Below are 18,361 nucleotides of genomic sequence, written 5' to 3'. Positions count from 1 at the left end.
AATGAAGATGACTATGTAGTGGCTCAGTACTAAGGCCACTATTTAATTTGTACATTAATGATATATATATATATATAGCAGATAGAGGGGATATTAAGTTATTTGCTGGCGATGCAAAACTGGGGAGGGCAACAACTGATAAAGGTAATGTAGATATCCTGTATGATTTTTTTGTCTTTTTTCTTTACAGATGAACTTAACAGAATATGTCAAAAAGTGATCAATTTCAGAAATTACACATAGTATCCATTAAAAAAGAATTTTAATGAATTTTTGCAATACCTCAAATCATTTCAAGCTGAGTTTATACATGAAAAAAAAACTGATGACTATTAGGTTTTATTGCCCAAAATTATTTACTAAACTGAGTACATAAGAAAACATTTGGATTTTAGTTTTTTTTTTTCCATGATTTATTTTTAATATAAAAGTTGGATAACTAAAATTCACCATCTGTGCATATTCAAGAATAAATATTCGAAGATGATTTATAGTTAAGTAAATCAGAAAAAGGCACCTTATTTTTTTCTTTTCTTTTTTTTTTCTTTCCTTTTCAATCAGTAAAAATATAGATATGGCTAAGATCCTGAAGGAAAGTAATCATTCACGTTACCACCAATACTCCACGACCTATCTACATTTTCACACAAATTAATTGTGGGAAGATCTTGGAATTTGTTAGGGACTGGATCTACAACAGCAACTGGGACAGCATTATTTCTTGAATTCTTTAGATAAAAACATGATGTTATCTTGATTATGTATTTGGTGATTCCATTTACAATTCCTGAAAGTTATAAATGATATAATTTATATTCATACATAAATTTTTATGCAAAATTATTCACATTAATAAAAGACACATATATTAGTTCTTTAGCAGAATTCATTCTTTGTTAAGTGATGAAATGAGAAAATAAACTGCAAATTATATTTTCATAAGTTCTTAATCACTTTGAAAACTTATAATTTCCAAGGAAAACATTATTGCCTATTTGTTTTAAAATTAGACTTTTTTCTTTATTGATAGAGAGTACTTCACTTACAACAAACATCCAATTTTCAAGCATTAATCCATGAAAGTATTTTTAAGTTTCTGCCTGTTTTTGATAAGAAGCAAACAATCAGAAACAGTCTGTTGTCTGTAATATAATGGTATATTAATAAAAGGCAAATAATGTTTGCCTACATGATATAAAACAATAACATATATACAATCTACCAATAATTGTCTGGGCACTTTAGCAATTTACAATTGATACCAATAGATGAACCCGAATACTGGGTAAGTCCACCTTCGGCTTTGATCATCTTCTGCACCCTTTGGGGGCTTTCCATCAATGAATGGCAGACATTAGGTGGAATTTGTCTCCATACCTACATCAAAGCAGCACTGATTTCAGTGACAGATTGAGGACATGCTGCTCTGGACCTCAATTGCCACTCTAATTCATCCCACAGGTGTTCGATGGTCAGGACTCTGCACAAGCCAGGGCTATATGGTATGTAGTGTCTGAGAATAGCTCCTGACCAGATAAGTGATATTTTGAGTAAAAATCGATGAATTCGCATAGTATTTACATAGTATTGTTTACTTTAGCATTTAGTATCCATGTTTCACAGCCATACTAACCAATAATATATTGGTTAAAAACTTTTCTCTTAGGCATAATGGTAGCTCACTTTTGAATATTGAATGTAATTTTCCAAATGCTTTCCACCTAAGCATCGTGTCCTATACTTCTCTGTATTTCCACAGTAGAGATGTTTCCATGAAACATCTCTGATGTGGCATTGGTGTACGCTGATTTGATGGTCCTGACGTATGGCTCTCCACTTGTAATGGTTTCGTAATGCTTTAAGTATTGCACAGGTTTTTACTGAATCAAAGGCTTTCTCATAATCAATAAAACCAAAACATAATGGTAACTGATATTAATTACACTATTCAATAATCTGTTGTACAACTTGAATATGGTTCATGGTACTAAAGCCACTCCAAAAGCCTGCCTGTTCTTTTGGTTGTGCTATCTTTAGAGTCATACAAAACGTATGAGCTAAGATTTTTGTAAACACTTTGTAAACCACTGATAGTAGACTGATGAGTCGGTAGTTGATCAAGTCGTCTACCTTTCTTTTTTATGTATCAGAATTGGGGTAGCTTTCTTCCATGTTTTGGTACATCATTTTCCTTCAGGCATAAAGTAAATTTTGCTAAGAGTTTTACTTGTTCTATAGGCTCTTATTCACAATGCAATTGATATTTTCAATGCTTCTGCCTATTTTCATTGTCTTGCTATTGCTGACCTTCATACCATATCTATTACAACTGTTATTCAATTTACTCAGTGAATCTTGCAGACTTGTACCAAATTTAATATCATCTCATCTCATTTTCCTTTCCCCCTCTTTTACCTTGCAGTGTCGAGGGTTTATTAATCATCGGACCTCAAACTGTTCACAGGATAAGGTGGTCAGCTCTACACCCTGGTGTATCCTATATATCCGTAGTGTTGAGTTCTCAAGGCCGGTTTGCCTTGAGAACTCAACACTATGGATATATAGGATAAACCCCAGGATAAACTGGAGAAAAAACCCTACTGTCCACACCCAAGACCGGCTAACTTAGCTATGGCTGAAGAAGATCCATCAGCTCCTCATGCCACCGACGGGAATCGAACCGAGGATACTACTTCCCAAGGCATATGGTTGCGAAGCACGCAGCCACTAGGTTAACGGACGCAGACCGCACCCAGGTTTAATTATCTGCATAAAGTAAAGAGCTGAGATTAGAATCTCCAATTTTAATATCAGGTTTAATACCACTTTCCTTCATAATGTGATCCATGTATATGATGAATAACAGAGGGGATAATGTACATCCTTATCTGGCAACAGATTTAACATTAAACCATCTTCCTGTACTTCCTTCAATTCTAACTGCTGGCTTACAACTCAAATAAAGACTAAGTATTAGAAATATATACACGTTTGCACAAGAATAATGTTTAATTTGCCAAATATTTTGGTCCGAATATTACAGACCATCTTCAGTGGCTACATAGGAATAGTTTTAAAAAACAAAGTGGAATACGAACAATTGATCATTCACACATAGAACAAACCACGTACTGTCATATCGCTAAGTATTAGAAGAGTAAACATTTTTAAAGTCATAATTAAAGATATTAATTCAGAAATTCATATAATAATCTTAAATAACATTAGACTAATTTAGGAAATTTACAACAACAACAAACAAAAAATTAATGTGTTATTCTGATTAAACTTTCCCCAATTTTTGATACAGCTATACAGTCATTACGATTCAAGTTAGGACGTTGAAGTAAGGCCTCCACACTTTCTTCAAATAAATGTTCAAATTTATAGTGACATCTGTGTAGGAGGTGAGTCTTGGACCAAAGGATGTTGTGGCTTGTTTCTATTCCGTGCTGAGCTAATCCAGATTTCTCAGGTTTGTTGTGTTGAATTGATGACTGATGCTCTTGAATTCTTTTCTCTATAGAACATCCAATTTGTCCAAAGTAGGAAAGATTACAATTACAAGGAACTTGATACACACCAGGTAGAGACAAGGTTGAGCATTTATCTTTAGATGAAGGAAAATGGGTGGATAATTTGTTAATAGGTGTATAAGTGGCTGTTAAATCATATTTCTTCAGAATTCTTGAAATTGGTTCTGAAATCCCGGAAATGTAAGGAATTGGAACTCGACGTATTGAATCTTTGCTGTTCTGTGTTGGATTGTAAGAATGGAAAAGATATTGTGTACTCTTTTCGGAGAAGCCATTTAGTTTCATGTGATTTTTGACAGTCGAAAGTTCTTTCTGTAATAAATGAAAAGTTGAACAGTTAGTTTTGGCTCGTCGGATTAAACATTTTATGATTCCTGTTTTTTGACAAGGATGATGAGCAGATTCTTTGAGAATATAACGACCTGTGAAAGTTGGTTTTCTGTAAACTGGTGTTGTAAGAATACCAAAAGGTGAACGGATGAGGACGACGTCTAAAAAAGATAACTTGTTGTCTTTTTCAATCTCCATGGTAAATTTTATATGAGGATGTAAGGAATTGATACTGCTTAAAAAGGAAGGTAAGGAGTCTCTGTTATGAGGCCATACAGCAAAGATGTCGTCTATATCTCTAACCCAAAAGGATGGGTGAGGGAATATAGATGAGAACAGGACTTCTAGATGTTCTAAATAAAAGTTGGCAAGAGCAGGGGAGAGTGAACTTCCCATGGCTGTTCCTTCCACTTGGTTGTAAAATTTGTTTTCACATAAGAAATATCCAGAATGCATTACGAAATCAAATAACTTTATATCTTGTGGGAAGATGTCAGCAAGTAATTCTAAAGTCTCTTTGAGAGGTACATTCATATATAAAGATTCTATATCCAAGATAACCATAAGATTTGTAGGTTGTAAAGTGATGTTTTTCATTTTATTTAAGAAATCAGAAGAGTTTTTAAAAAAAGAGTGTGAGTTGCCAATGTGTTATTTCAATAATTTAGATAGATATTTGGCTATGCGATAAGTAGGAGAATTGATACAATCCACTATAGGGAGAAGAGGAATATCTGTCTTGTGTATTTTTCGTAGACCATAAAACCTGGGAGACCTTGCAAAATGAGTTTTTCGTCTTTCAATAGTGTCTACATACAAACTTATGACCTCATCTAGCAGGGAATTTAATTTCTTCAGTTGTCTGTTGGTTGGATCGTAATTGAGTTCTTGGTATGTTGAACGATCTTGAAGTAAAAGGGAAAGTTTTCTTCTATAGTTTGAAGAGTCCATAATTACTGTCGCTTTCTCCTTGTCAGCTTTGGTAATGATGAGATGACTGTTGTTTCTTAAGGAATGTATAGCTTTCTTTTCAGAAGGAGATATGTTCGAAGGAGGAAGATTGGCTTTAAGTAGCGAAGAAGCAACTTCTAGATGGAGAGCATTAGCTTTTTCACTTGATAGATGAATGAAGTTCCATTCGATATTAACTAGAAAATCTAGATATGGAATCTTTTTAGGGACTATAGAGAAATCATGTCCTTTTTAGAGGATGAGTGTTTCATTATTAGTTAAAGGCTGACCGGATATGTTGACGATCCAATTATCTGGAACGGCTTGATTTGTTTAGAAAGAAGAACATCATATTTGTGGTTTAGATGTTGATTCTGTTTTTTATACGAACATTGTAAAGAGCGTTTAGCTACATTCAGAACTATGTTTGAAAGATGTGGTTCTAAGTTTGTGGAGATATAGGTGCGGAGATCAGAAACTTGATGAATGTTAATAGCCAGATCATGTTTAGCTGCTCTGAGTTGATTATGGATTAAAGATAAACTGGTTTCTTTAATCTTAGCGAAATTAGGAATTATCTTGTTGTCGCAGCATTTTTTTAAAAAGATGATCCTCGCTCGTAACTTACCTTGAGTTACTGATAGTTTACCTAATTTACAGGTTTTTTTGGTGAAGTTTTCCCTGTGAAGGAATAAAATTTGATTTTTTAACGATACTTGTGACATAATGATTAGAAATATATACACGTTTGCACAAGAATAATGTTTAATTTGCCAAATATTTCAGTCTGAATATTACAGACCATCTTCAGTGGCTACATAGGAATAGTTTTAAAAAACAGAGTGGAATACAAACAATCGATCATTCACACATAGAACGAGCCGCGTCATGTCATATCGCTAAGTATTAGAAGAGTAAACATTTTTAAATGTCATAATTAAAGATATTAATTCAGAAATTCATATAATAATCTTAAATAACATCAGACTAATATAGGAAATTTACAAAAATGTGTTATCCTGATTACACTTTCCCAAATTTTTGATATAGATATACAGTCATTACGATTCAAGTTAGGATGTTGAAGTAAGGCTTCCACACTTTCTTTAAATAAACATTCAAATTTGTAGTGACATCTGTGTAGGAGGACAGTCTTGGACAAACTGGACGTTCTATAGAAAAAAGAATTCAAGAGCATCAGTCATCAATTTAACACAACAAACCTGAGAAATCTGGATTAGTTCAGCATGGATTAGAAACAAGCCACAACATCCTTTGGTCCAAGACTCTCCTCCTACACAGATGTCGCTACAAAACTGAACGTTTATTTAAAGAAAGTGTGGAGGCCTTACTTCAACATTCTAACTTGAATCGTAATGACCGTATATCTATATCAAAAAAGTTTAATCAGGATAACACATTAACTTTTTTTTTTTTTTTGTAAATTTCCTATATTAGTCTAATGTTATTTAAGATTATTATATGAATTTCTGAATTAATATCTTTAATTATGACTTTAAAAATGTTTACTCTTCTAATACTTAGCGATACGACATCACGCGGTTCGTTCTATGTGTGAATGATAAATTGTTCGTATTCCACTTTGTTTTTTAAAATTATTCCTATGTAGCCACTGAAGATGGTCTGTAATATTCAGATTGAAATATTTGGCAAATTAACGTTATTCTTGTGCAAAATTGTATATATTTCTAATGATTATGTCACAAGTATCGTTAAAAAATCAAAGACTAAGTATTGCTTGATATAATGCCCCATCGACACCATACAACATAGCATTTTGAATAGCTTTTCTCTTGGCACCTTGTCTATATATGCCTTTTCCAGATCTACAAAACTTAAATATAGATTTTTGTTATATTCCCACGATTTCTCAACTATTTGTCGTAAAGTAAAAATCTGATCCTGACAGATAGACTATTTGGCCTGAATACAGCTTGTTCTTTACCAAGCTTCCCTTCCACACTCCTTCTCAACCGTTTCTCAAGTATATACTAGCATAAATCTTACCAGAAACACTCAGTAGGGAAATACCTCTGTAATTTTCACATTTAGTTTTATTTCCCTTTTTATATATGGGTACTATATATAAATATATGAGAGCTCTACTTCAATCATCTTGAATTCGTCTCTCTGTCCAGGCCTTCTGAAGTATGCAGTGAAGCCACTGTAAGACCTTTATACATCCATACTTCAGTATTCTGGTCAAATATCATCTACTCCAGAAGTCTTTCCACATTTCAGGCTTTTGAGGGCTTTTTTCTACTTCAGGTATGGATATGCATTCCTGATTGCATGTCTGTCAAGTGTTTTTAACCACTGTTGTCACTAATTGTTTCATTTAGCAATTTTTTAAGTAATTATGCCATACATCAAGGATATCTTTTTCTCCAGTTTTTATGTCACCTTTTTCATCTCTAATTCCTTTTAGAGCACTCTTTCCCCCATTTCTGAGTTTTTTCAACAACTTTCAGAATATCTTGCCTCCGTCTTGATATTTATTTTCTATGTTTTTACCAAAGTCCTCCATGATTTTTGTTTAGCTAGTTTTACATAGGGTTTAGCTTTTTACATTTGTCTCTGTATTTTCTAAGAGCACAAGCTGACTTGTTTGCCAGGAACTTTTGATATGCTTTCTTCTTTTCTTTCGCTGCTTCTTTAACTTCCAGTGTCCAGCATGGAGTTCTGATTTTTCTATCCTTGCAGACAACCTCACCATATGCCTCTCCGGTTGAATCAATCAGTGTTTTCTTTCTTCAGGATTTGCCATTGAATCTCCATGGGTTGTTCCTGTTTTCAAACTCTTTCATTTTTTCTTGAATAATGTTTGTTTATTTTAGTCTACAGTTCACATCTGAGAGCTGCTCAACTTTTATTCACTTTAAAACTTTCTTACATGTTCTTCTTTTCAATATGAAATTCAATTTTATCCTATTCAAGACTAAATGGTGATTGCTTCCAATTTCAAATCCTCTGTACACTTTGATGTCCTGCAACAGAGAGAAAACATCACTATCAACAATAACATAGTCAATGAGACTGTTCTTATTCCTTGATTATTCTGTCCATGTGAATTTGTGCACAATTTTATGATAGAACATTGTGTTAGTAATAACCAGTCCATGTCCTCAACAGAAATCTAACAGGTATTTGTCATTATTAGCTTTGCTCTTTTCTCCAAATTTTCGCAATTTTTTTATGACTGACAATCATTTCTTACTCTGCTATTTAGAACCCCAACAAGGATCAACTTTTCCTTTTTCATTGTGTCAGTTACTTTCTCTAAAGCCGCAAAAATTCCTCCACTTCTACCTTAGTAGAACCTTCTGTGGGACCATAGGCACAAATAAGTCTCATTATCCAGTTCCCCATTCTCATATTTGCCCACATCACTCTACTTAATATTGCCTGCCATTCAAGAAGATTAGCCTCGTATTTAGTGCTGAATACTATGACTACTCCTTCTTTTCCTTGACTGTCATTGCCTGAATATAACATTTTGTATTTATTGCTCAGAAAGATCTTACCAGTTTTTATCTTTTTTGTTTCAGTCACCCCTATTATGTCGATCTGGTACTTATCTAATTCCTCAGCTAGCTCCATTTTTTTGCCATTCAGGCTTCTTACGTTGATAGTACCGATCTTGAACTCTGGTGATGTTGAGTTGGGGTGCGACTAAAATGGGAATATTCCATTTTAGTCACTTTAGCTCTTCAGTTAGTTCAGTTAGCCATGCTTCACTGCTTATTGTCCTACAGTTTTAAGTTCCAAGGTCTAGTTTCCAATGGCAGCATAATCTGGTTACCTAGGGATTCTTCGCTCCAACTGCTTCTTCCTGTTTAACTGTTTGCTGACATAGGTAGTAACAAGCTAGCGTCTGGGGAATGAGAGCCATTGTAGAGAGTTGTGAATGAGTGGAATTGGTTGCCAGAGTCACTTGTGAGTGCTTTGTCTGTCAATAGGTTCAAGGAGCGGTATGGCAGATTGTGTGGATAGACTGGATCTCCACGATAAGTCTTCGGAGTCCATGGAGGTACCTGTGTAATAATAATAATCTGATTATAGTATCTGTGTGGGGGGGGGTCAGTTAAAAAAGCATGTAACATTTACTGAATAGAACATCTATAAACTTAGTCACTTTCCAAGTCAGTACACCATGATCATTAACTGTAAGTAACTAAGTTTATAGATGTTCTATTCAGTAAATGTTACATGCTGGACTATAAAGCAAATTATAACCAACTATAGAGTATGCTAGGTTCTATCTCATGGTATCAGTTACTAGATAGGAAAGATATTGACAGTGCATTATGGGAGGCATTTAAAAAATACTTAAATGATGCAATACCAGAATGCATCTCTAGCATTTGAAAAATAAATAGGATAAGAGTAAAATGGACATGTAATTTTATTAAACAAGAGATTCTTAAAAAAAAAAGATGATGTGAAGGAACAAAGATGATGTCAGTTATTAAAGGAGTTATTATAAGGAGTAGGGCAGAAGAATTAAAACTATTGTATGGGAAGCTAGGTCTGGCTATGAAAAGCATCTGGCTCTGCAAGCTAAAAAGAATTCTTTCGTTATGGTGTAAATAAAAAAAAAGAATGAGTATGAAATAATAGCGATACTGAATGTAGATACTATACAGATAACAGAAGCACGAGAGATTATTCATTTCTCTCAGTACTCATTTCACTAAAAGCTGTGAATCTGGTGTATATAGAGAAACTAGAGCTATTACATAAACTGAATAAAAATTCAGAAATAAAGCCAGTATGCTAAAAGAATGTTCAGCTCAACTGGATTTGCTTTTGACCAGGCTATATAATTTATGTTTCAGAACAGGGACAATTCCCCAGTAGTGAAAAGTATGATAATCCCAATGTACAAGGGCAGTGCAAAGATTGATGTGTGTAACTATTGATATATAGAACTGGGGTAAGGTAGTACAACACCGGGCAACTCGTTGCAAAGGTGGAGCAAGCTTACATCACTCCTATCTCAGTATCTCCCATAAGGCAAAACACATCTCTTTGCGGATATGTATAATGTTATGCATTAAGGAAAGGGCCATTACCCAGACTAGTTTCGACTTTTATTGAGGTCTCTTCAGTGGGAGCCAGGCCCAGATGTGGAGATACCAGGCAGAAGCAATAGCAAGGTCATCTCTACCTACAGGAGTTGCTAAAAGGTGTGCCACCTTTTTTTATTAAATTACTCTGGATTTAAAGAAAGATGTTGAAAGTTTATTTTTCACTTGGTTAGACTATAATAAATTTAGTTTAATCCTTTATCCAAGTATCTCCACATCTGGGCCTGGCTCCCACTGAAGAGACCTCAATAAAGGTCGAAACTAGTTTGGGTAGTGGCCCTTCCCTTAATGCATAACATTATACATATCCACAAGGAGATGTGTTTTGCATTATGGGAGATACTGAGATAGGAGTGATGTAGATTTGCTCCACCTTTGCAACAAGTTTCCCAGTGTTGTACTACCTTACCCCAATCCTGAAGATACTTTCAGGCGCAAACTTTGTTTGCTCACGCTTGGATAAAGGATTAAACTAAATTTATTATATTGATATATCAGTATCTCTGGAATGGTGGTGAAGATTCTAGAAAAGTTGGTAAGAGCTTGCATTCAGAAATAGGTTGACAAAGAATCTATATTTTGCAATGAACAGCATCAGTTTACTAAGGGAAGGTCAACTTACTCACAATTTATAATAATACTATTGCTGAGTTAGACAAGGGGAATGGATACAGCATGCAAGACTTGAATAAATTCCAGAAAATGGAATTGGATTATAGAATATTAGCATGGAATGGAAGATGAGTGACTGCCAGATATTAATAAACAGTATATAGGAGATGCAGGTCTGCAAGATTTAAGGTGACCAGTGGTGTACCATAAGGATCAGTCCTTGGTTCATTGTTATTTAATCTTTACATTAATGATGGTAGGAAGGATTTAATAGGTGAAATACAGCTTTTTGCTGATGATGCGAAGATAGGCAGGGTAATCAAGAATGCAAATGATATGCAGTACTTGGAAAAATGATCTGAATAGGCTGGAATTTTTGGCATGTGAAAATGGCTGTCAGTTCAGCATCAGTAAACAAAGTTATGCATTTCGATATGATAAGATATCCCATGTCATGATTATATTGGTGTGATTATGCTAGAAGAAACTATTCAGACTAGGGATCTCTGAGTTTTAGCAGATAGGAAGTTGAAGTTCAAGGGCCATATAGCAAAGATTGCAAGTACAACTCAGAGGATGATTGCTATGCTGAAACAAACCTTGACATGCAAGGATAAAGAAGTCACTTTGTTTCTTTATGAGGCCATGATACAATATCATTTGGAATACTGTATGCAGGCATGGTCTAGAGTCCGTGGTGATGCTGATAAAGTGGAGAGAGTATTAAAGATGGTATTGTGATTGTAGAATACAGATTATGAAGAGAGACTAAGAATTTGTAGACTAGACAGTAGCAAAGAGAAAAAAGAGGGGATAATATGACCGAGACTTACAAACTTCTGAAAGGGTCATACAGTATATTAGTAGATGGAATTTTTCATTTTATAGAGGGTGGGGAGAGGATGAGAAGGAATCCATGGAAATTTAGAATGAATGCTCTGAAGAATGGAAGATGAGAACTAGATTTTTCTCTCTCATAGTGGCGTATGATTGGAATTGGCTGCCAGCGAATGTTATGAGCACAGGTAGAGCGACTAAATTCAAGATAAGGTATGACAGCTGGTGCAGGTGACATTTATGATCTTCATCAATGGATCCTTGAGTTCCTGGAGGGTCTCCCTTAAAAATAATTGGATAGGGTGACTATCCACCACTTTAGCCAATTTCTATAGAGAGCATAATTAAAGAACCAAGCACCCAACATAGCTGCATTCAAACCAATGGTCTAGCTGCACCATTATAGATGAGGTGGTTAATATGTGGCTCCATGTATTTAAACAGCTGACATCCTAAAATACACTTCACAATACAGAAAAGAACCAAAGAAGTGTCTATCTTTCCTTCCTAGATATGTTAATCACATGCCTTTCAAACAGTCCATTATCTTTCCTGCTCACAGAATGCTAGCATAATTCAAAATATTTTTGCACAACAATATGGAATTCAAAATTACACAGAGTCAATGCTCTCTATTCCAGTGATGCAGCTCTTGCCACTGTTACTCACCTATGTATCTTCATCATGTTTTTAGCCATTGGCTAAAAATGATACAGGGCACATTCAAAGAGATAGCCAGAGCACGTACTAATTATTCATTACCATAGTCAAACCACATATCAAACTATCAACTCTCATTTCCTTATCTAAGGACAAACAACATCCTCTGTTGCATCTTGGTGCGTATAAAGTGTCTCATACCAACTTTTTTATTATGGATAGACAGGAAGATCTGACATCAGCCAAGGAGAACATAAAAAAAATACTTTTCTACCATCATTTTCACTAGTGGAATGGAAAACTAATGGAAAATCATGGTTTGTATATCCCTTTGTTTTATTAGATATAATGTATATCTTTACACTGTATTATGCAGCCTACATAGCACTTTGATTTTCTTCCAAGTTGGAAAGACTGTGAGTCAGCAGTAATGAAACATGCACTAAACTTCAATAAGTACAGATATATTAATTTACCTGATATATGGGAGACAGTCAATTTAAGACCAACTCAAACTTAAATTCTAAATGTCTTTTGGGATGGGATGGATCTATATACGCTTAGGTCAAACTGAATACTTGCCAAATTTACTCAAAATAAGAACTAGTCCAGTATTAGTTAAAATGCTTTATAGAATATGTTTTAATTTCTAGTTTCCCTTTAGTAATACTATTCACAGGTACAGTTCACAATCAAGCTGTACTTTGTTTGGCTGGTTTTCGGCAACCAATCACTGCAAACATTTAAGTGAAGCCACACCCTCACAATCTAAGGCATCAATCTGTTTTCACATCTACATCATATAGCAGCTAATCAATGCTCCTTTACACTCCAACCTCACGGAGCAATTTTTCCTTCCTTTCATTCAGTTCTTCTACTGATTTTTGTAACTGCACTTCTTTATATATTTATTAAACCAAATTTGCATTTAAAGGAAATGCAATGTTAACATGTTTCTTCTAATTCAGCCCATCCATGGTACTAGTCCATGATAGGTCTGAACAACCTGTAATGCATTGAAGTACAATAAAACCAATAATTAGGTTTAATGGAATGAAAACAGCACAGGAAATAATAATTCCAATATTTTGTGTCTGTCACATTGATGTCTCATCTATAATACAATATAAAAATAGTAATAACAGACAAAAAAAAACAACACGTGGAAGATATTAGACAAAAGCCTAATAAAAAGGATGACTTCTATGAGTGCAGGTAGCAATGGTACTTCAGTGGAGAGAGAGGAAAGAATGATATTGTACAGGTAACTCTCATATAACGCAGATGTTAGGTTCCATAGAAATGCCACATTATATAAATCGCGTTATGCGAGACTCAAATCACATACACAAAAATAAGGGTTATGTTCCGAAATCGTTTTTTTTTTTTTTAAATTATATAAACAACAGTGATATATCCAACAAAAATATTTTTATTTAATTCAGGTAATTCGCGTAAGTTAAGAAAAATATAAACTATGAAACAAATGCATAGTATAAACTTATAAAAATTACAAATTGTACGAAAACTTCATTGCACATATGAGTAATGCATAAATGTTTTAGGCAAAACATTTATGCATTATGTGCATCACTGCATACTTCAACTAGTTTAGTTATCAAGAAGTCAGTAATAAGACCTTGCTTACCACTATGCTGCAGTTTTTTTATTTATTAAGTTCATAATATGGAGCTAAACAAATATCCAATTGTCTCGTGAAATTTCTGGAGCGTTCCATTGAGGGATCATTATCCGTAAAATAATTTCCTAACTTTCTTGCTAAGTCCAATTCTTCTGCTAATTTCTTTAAACTGAATTTTTAACGGATTCATCACAATCAGAATCTTCGGAAGAACTTTCCCCACCATTTGGTTCAACGTCATCTATTAACTGTATCAGTTCCTCCTCATTTAAATCTATTTCCCAATCAATTAATTCACTAATTTCATTTCAACCATATCGCAAAAGCTTTCTAAGTGGCCATTAATATAAAAATAAATTTTTTACATAAAAAAGCATTACATATCGTATGTAACGCACCAGAAAATAAAGTGCTCAGCTTGAGATTAACACACTTGTGATTTTTAATGCTCTTTCCTGGCAGAAACAAAGTAAATTTTCAGCAATAAACTTTCCCCACCATTTGGTTCAACGTCATCTATTAACTGTATCAGTTCCTCCTCATTTAAATCTATTTCCCAATCAATTAATTCACTAATTTCATTTCAACCATATCGCAAAAGCTTTCTAAGTAGCCATTAATATAAAAATAAATTTTTTACATAAAAAAGCATTACATATCGTATGTAACGCACCAGAAAATAAAGTGCTCAGCTTGAGATTAACACACTTGTGATTTTTAATGCCCTTTCCTGGCAGAAACAAAGTAAATTTTCAGCAATAAACACTTTATGTGATAAAAAATTGATGTGCATGCGTGCTAAAGGGTATTTCCCCTAACATAAATTCGCTACTTATAACTACATGTGCAATACAGGCAGATGCAAATTTTATAACTTGCGCCTGCCCTATCTATCAAAATAAAATTTGATTTTTAAGTCGCACAGTGAAGAATATATGAAAAGATAAAGGGTTACTACATTTTGTAGACCGCATTATATCGAAACCGTTGTATAAGTACCGTTATACGAGGGTTACCTGTACAGGGAAAGGTCAGTATACTTTGAAAGATAACGAAACAGACTATGCATTATTTAAACTAACTCCTCATTGCTGTCACGCAATGATATAATGGAATGAATTTTAGTTGCATGTACAAACATTATAACAATGCTTTAAATCAAAAACACATTTGCTTGTTGGAAAAAACATGTCAGGATGCAGTATGAATTTTTCAGGTTATGTTTAATGTTCCTTTCATTACTGTAAATATTATTATTCTTATTATAGACCTCCAGGGAGTCAAGGACTCAAGAGGAAACTGTAGATCACCCATATCAGCTGTCACATTCTCTTGAACTCAGATGTACACAAGTGAGTACATCTAGTGAGTAGATGTACTCACTACTTCAACAGGCCAATTACTCCACTCATTCACAGTTCTCTGAAAGAAAAATCTGGCTCTTCCCCTTAACTGCATAAAAACTTAACTTCCATGGATGCCACTTGTCCTCTCCCTGCCTTCCACATAATGAAAATATTTATTAACTGATATCCTATAATGCCCTCTCAAAAGTTTATAGACCTTTATTAACTATTGTATCCTTGTAATCTACATTCCCGATATCATATTTGTTACTCTTCTTTGCAGCCTTCCACAGCTTTTTTATTCCTTTGGAATCCAGGAAACCAAATTTTTGCACAGTAGTCCAGGTGTAATAATATTAGGGCCTTGTAAAGAGCCAAATTGACTTCCAAAACCTTGCATATCTATATTTGTTTCAACATTGCAATTATTCTCTGAGTTTTATTAACAATTCTTGTTATGTGACTTTTCAACTTCAATTTTCTATCCACCATAACTCAAAGAATCCTTAGCCTCATTAGTTACTCCAAACATAATTCCACCAATATAATATGCTGTTGAATATTGCATTATGCTAAAATGCATGACTTTACACTCCCTAACACTGAATTGACAGCCGTTATCATTTGCATTATCACTTCCAAACTATTCAAATTACCTTGTAAATGTATATCAGTAGCATCTCTGGTTATCCTGCCTATTTTTGCATCATCAACAATTTAGGATCTCCCATTAGGTACTACTTTCCAATATCATTACTGTATAAATTAAACAACAATAGTCCAAAAATTGATCTCTCAGGCACACCACCGTTATTTTAAATCATCTGGAAGATTCACATCCAAGATTTCGCATTCACATTCAGATTACTATTATTATTATTAAGAGAGACCTCCAGAGAGTTAGAGACTCATCGAGGGAGGCCACATACTACACGTCGCAGCTAACATACTTATTGAATTCATTCACATTGCTTGCACTCACAACATCCAATGGCAATCCATTCTAATCAAGCACCGCTCTATGAGAGGAAAAATCTAGCAGTCACCCCCTTCTTAGCAGCATTCATTCTCAGCTTCCAAGAATGCTCTCTTGTCCTTTCCCCATCCTCTATAAATTGTAAAATTCCATCAACTGAAATCCTGTATGACCCTTTCAGAAGTTTGTAAGTCTCAATCATATCACCCCTCTTTCTAGTCTGCTAGTGTCTGCAATCCTGATATCATTTTTAACACTCTCCTTTTCTCTCCAATATATCAGAATCACAACAGAAACCAGGAGACCAGACATGTGCACAATAGTCCAAGTGAGGTCTTATTAAAGCCTTGAAAAGAGGCAAAATGACATTATCTTTACATGTGAACATTCATTTCAGCATTGCAATTATCTTTTGAGTTGCATTTGCAATCTTTGCTACATGGCCCCTAAACTTCGACTTCCTATCTACTAACACTCCAAGATCCCTAGCTTCATTATAGCATAATCCCGCCAATATAATATGACATTGGATATCTAATCATGCCGAAGCGAATGACTAGAATTTACTGACATTGAACTGAGATCCATTTTTCCATGCCTACAATTCCAGCCTATCCAAATCATTCTGCAAGTACTGCATATCAGCAGCATTCCTGATTACCCTACCTATCTTTGCATCAACAGAAAATAGCTGTATGTCACTTGTCAAATCATTCCCAATTTAATGTACAGATTGAATAACAGTAGACCAAGCAGTGATCATTGTGATACACCACTGGTTACCTTAAATCTTGCAGACTTCCATCCACCCTGACTGACATATCTTTTTGATATGTCAATCAGCAATCCTCTTTTCCATGCCTAATATTTTATAATCCATACCCATATTTTCCAATATATGCAACAGTCTTAAATGCTGTATTCTCTCAAAAGCCTTAGCAAAATCCAGAAGTATCATGGTGTATCCATTCCCCTTGTATAGTTCAATGGTAACATTGTTATAGAATGTGAGCAAGCTGCTAAAACATGACCTTCCCTTAGTAAACCCATGTTGATCATTGCGAAGTGGAGATTCACTGTCAACCCATTTCTGAATGCGAGCCCTAACCAATTTTTCAGAACTCTTCACTATCACTCCTGAAATACTAATTGGTCGATAGTTGGATACATCAGTCTTTGCATCACCATTGTGCAATCGAATTACCATACATTCTTTCCATGAATCTTCTCTGTTCTAAGACTCATATTAAACAGCCTGGTCAAAGGAATAGCCAGTTCAGCTGAACACTCTTTTAGCATGTGCTGATATCCCATCAGTCCCTAATTGCTGAATTCTTATTCAATTTGCACAACAGCTCTAATACCTCATCCTCATATACCTGAGTTTCTTCATCCAGTGAAGAGGTAGCAGTGAGCTCAGTGTCGCATACACCAGGTTGATAGCTTTTAACAAAATGGGCAGTCATTAGTTGAAACCTCTTCTGCATCTGTAACCCTCATGCCATCTGCATTTAGAAGAGTTATTCTTTCATATTCATTCTTTCTTTTACTTGCAGCATATCGACAGAATTCTTGTGGGTTGTCTTTAACATGCAGAGCCAGTTTCTTTTCATACTCAGATTTTACTTTCCGTACAACAGTCGTGACTATTCTAACATGCTGCATATAATTTTCATAACGGACATTCTTATGCGAACAGTATTCCTCCCACATCATCATTTTCTTACAAATCTCTTGCTTAATAAGATTACAAAATTCTCCGACCAACCAGAGAAACCTCAGAAAAAATAGCGAGAACTTTAAATATGATTCCTGCACTGCTTTCAAACTTCATGTAATGCTAGATGTCCCTATCAGCTCTTTTAAAGAAAGAGCTGATAGGGACATCTAGTGTGTGTACAAGGCTCTTCTTCTTGCCACTTGTCATATTATGGACAAAATGGGAGATCTGCAACATCCACTGCTACAACTATGCTCAGTCAGGTTACCTGACCATGCTTTAAATGCCATGTAGAGAATCAATTAAAAAAAAAACTATTATGCTTCCTTGCACAAATACAAACTTGAAGAATTTTTTTTGGAATCACCAGCAGATTTTAAATACCAACCATATCTAATATGGTTGGTTTTTAAAATAAATTTAAAATAAAATAAATATGGTTCTGTTAAACTTCCCACAATTTGGGTAACAAGTCCCCCCCACCCCACAATTTGGGTAACAAGTCCCCCCCCACCCCCCAAACATACAATAGCCACTGCTAGCTACCAGTACCAATAGAAGACATTCCTCTTAGGACTTTAGACTTCTAATCTAACATCTTCCACTTATAGTATGTCTCTGTGACATTGGAACTATGAAA

At 34.6% G+C, this 18,361-nt stretch overlaps 1 protein-coding gene across 1 annotated transcript in view; it reads right to left on the bottom strand.

Annotated features, from left to right (window-relative positions):
• Positions 1-245: 245 nt before the first annotated feature.
• Positions 246-18,361, bottom strand: part of LOC150092818 (endoplasmic reticulum-Golgi intermediate compartment protein 2) — a 203,931-nt gene continuing 185,815 nt past the window's right edge. Inside the window, exon 11 of the mRNA XM_090414670.1 lies at positions 246-787. Within this exon, the coding sequence (XP_090270796.1) occupies positions 579-787 (209 nt within the window). The 3' untranslated portion in view covers positions 246-578. The remainder of the gene's footprint in view (positions 788-18,361) is intronic.

This window comes from Typopeltis vanoorti, chromosome 25 (assembly GCF_054136105.1).
Source record: "Typopeltis vanoorti isolate ZY-2024b chromosome 25, IOZ_Tvanoo_1.0, whole genome shotgun sequence".
NCBI classification, from domain to species: domain Eukaryota; kingdom Metazoa; phylum Arthropoda; class Arachnida; order Uropygi; family Thelyphonidae; genus Typopeltis; species Typopeltis vanoorti.
Note: the sequence above shows the minus strand (reverse complement) of the source record. Positions and strands in the feature narration are given on the sequence as shown.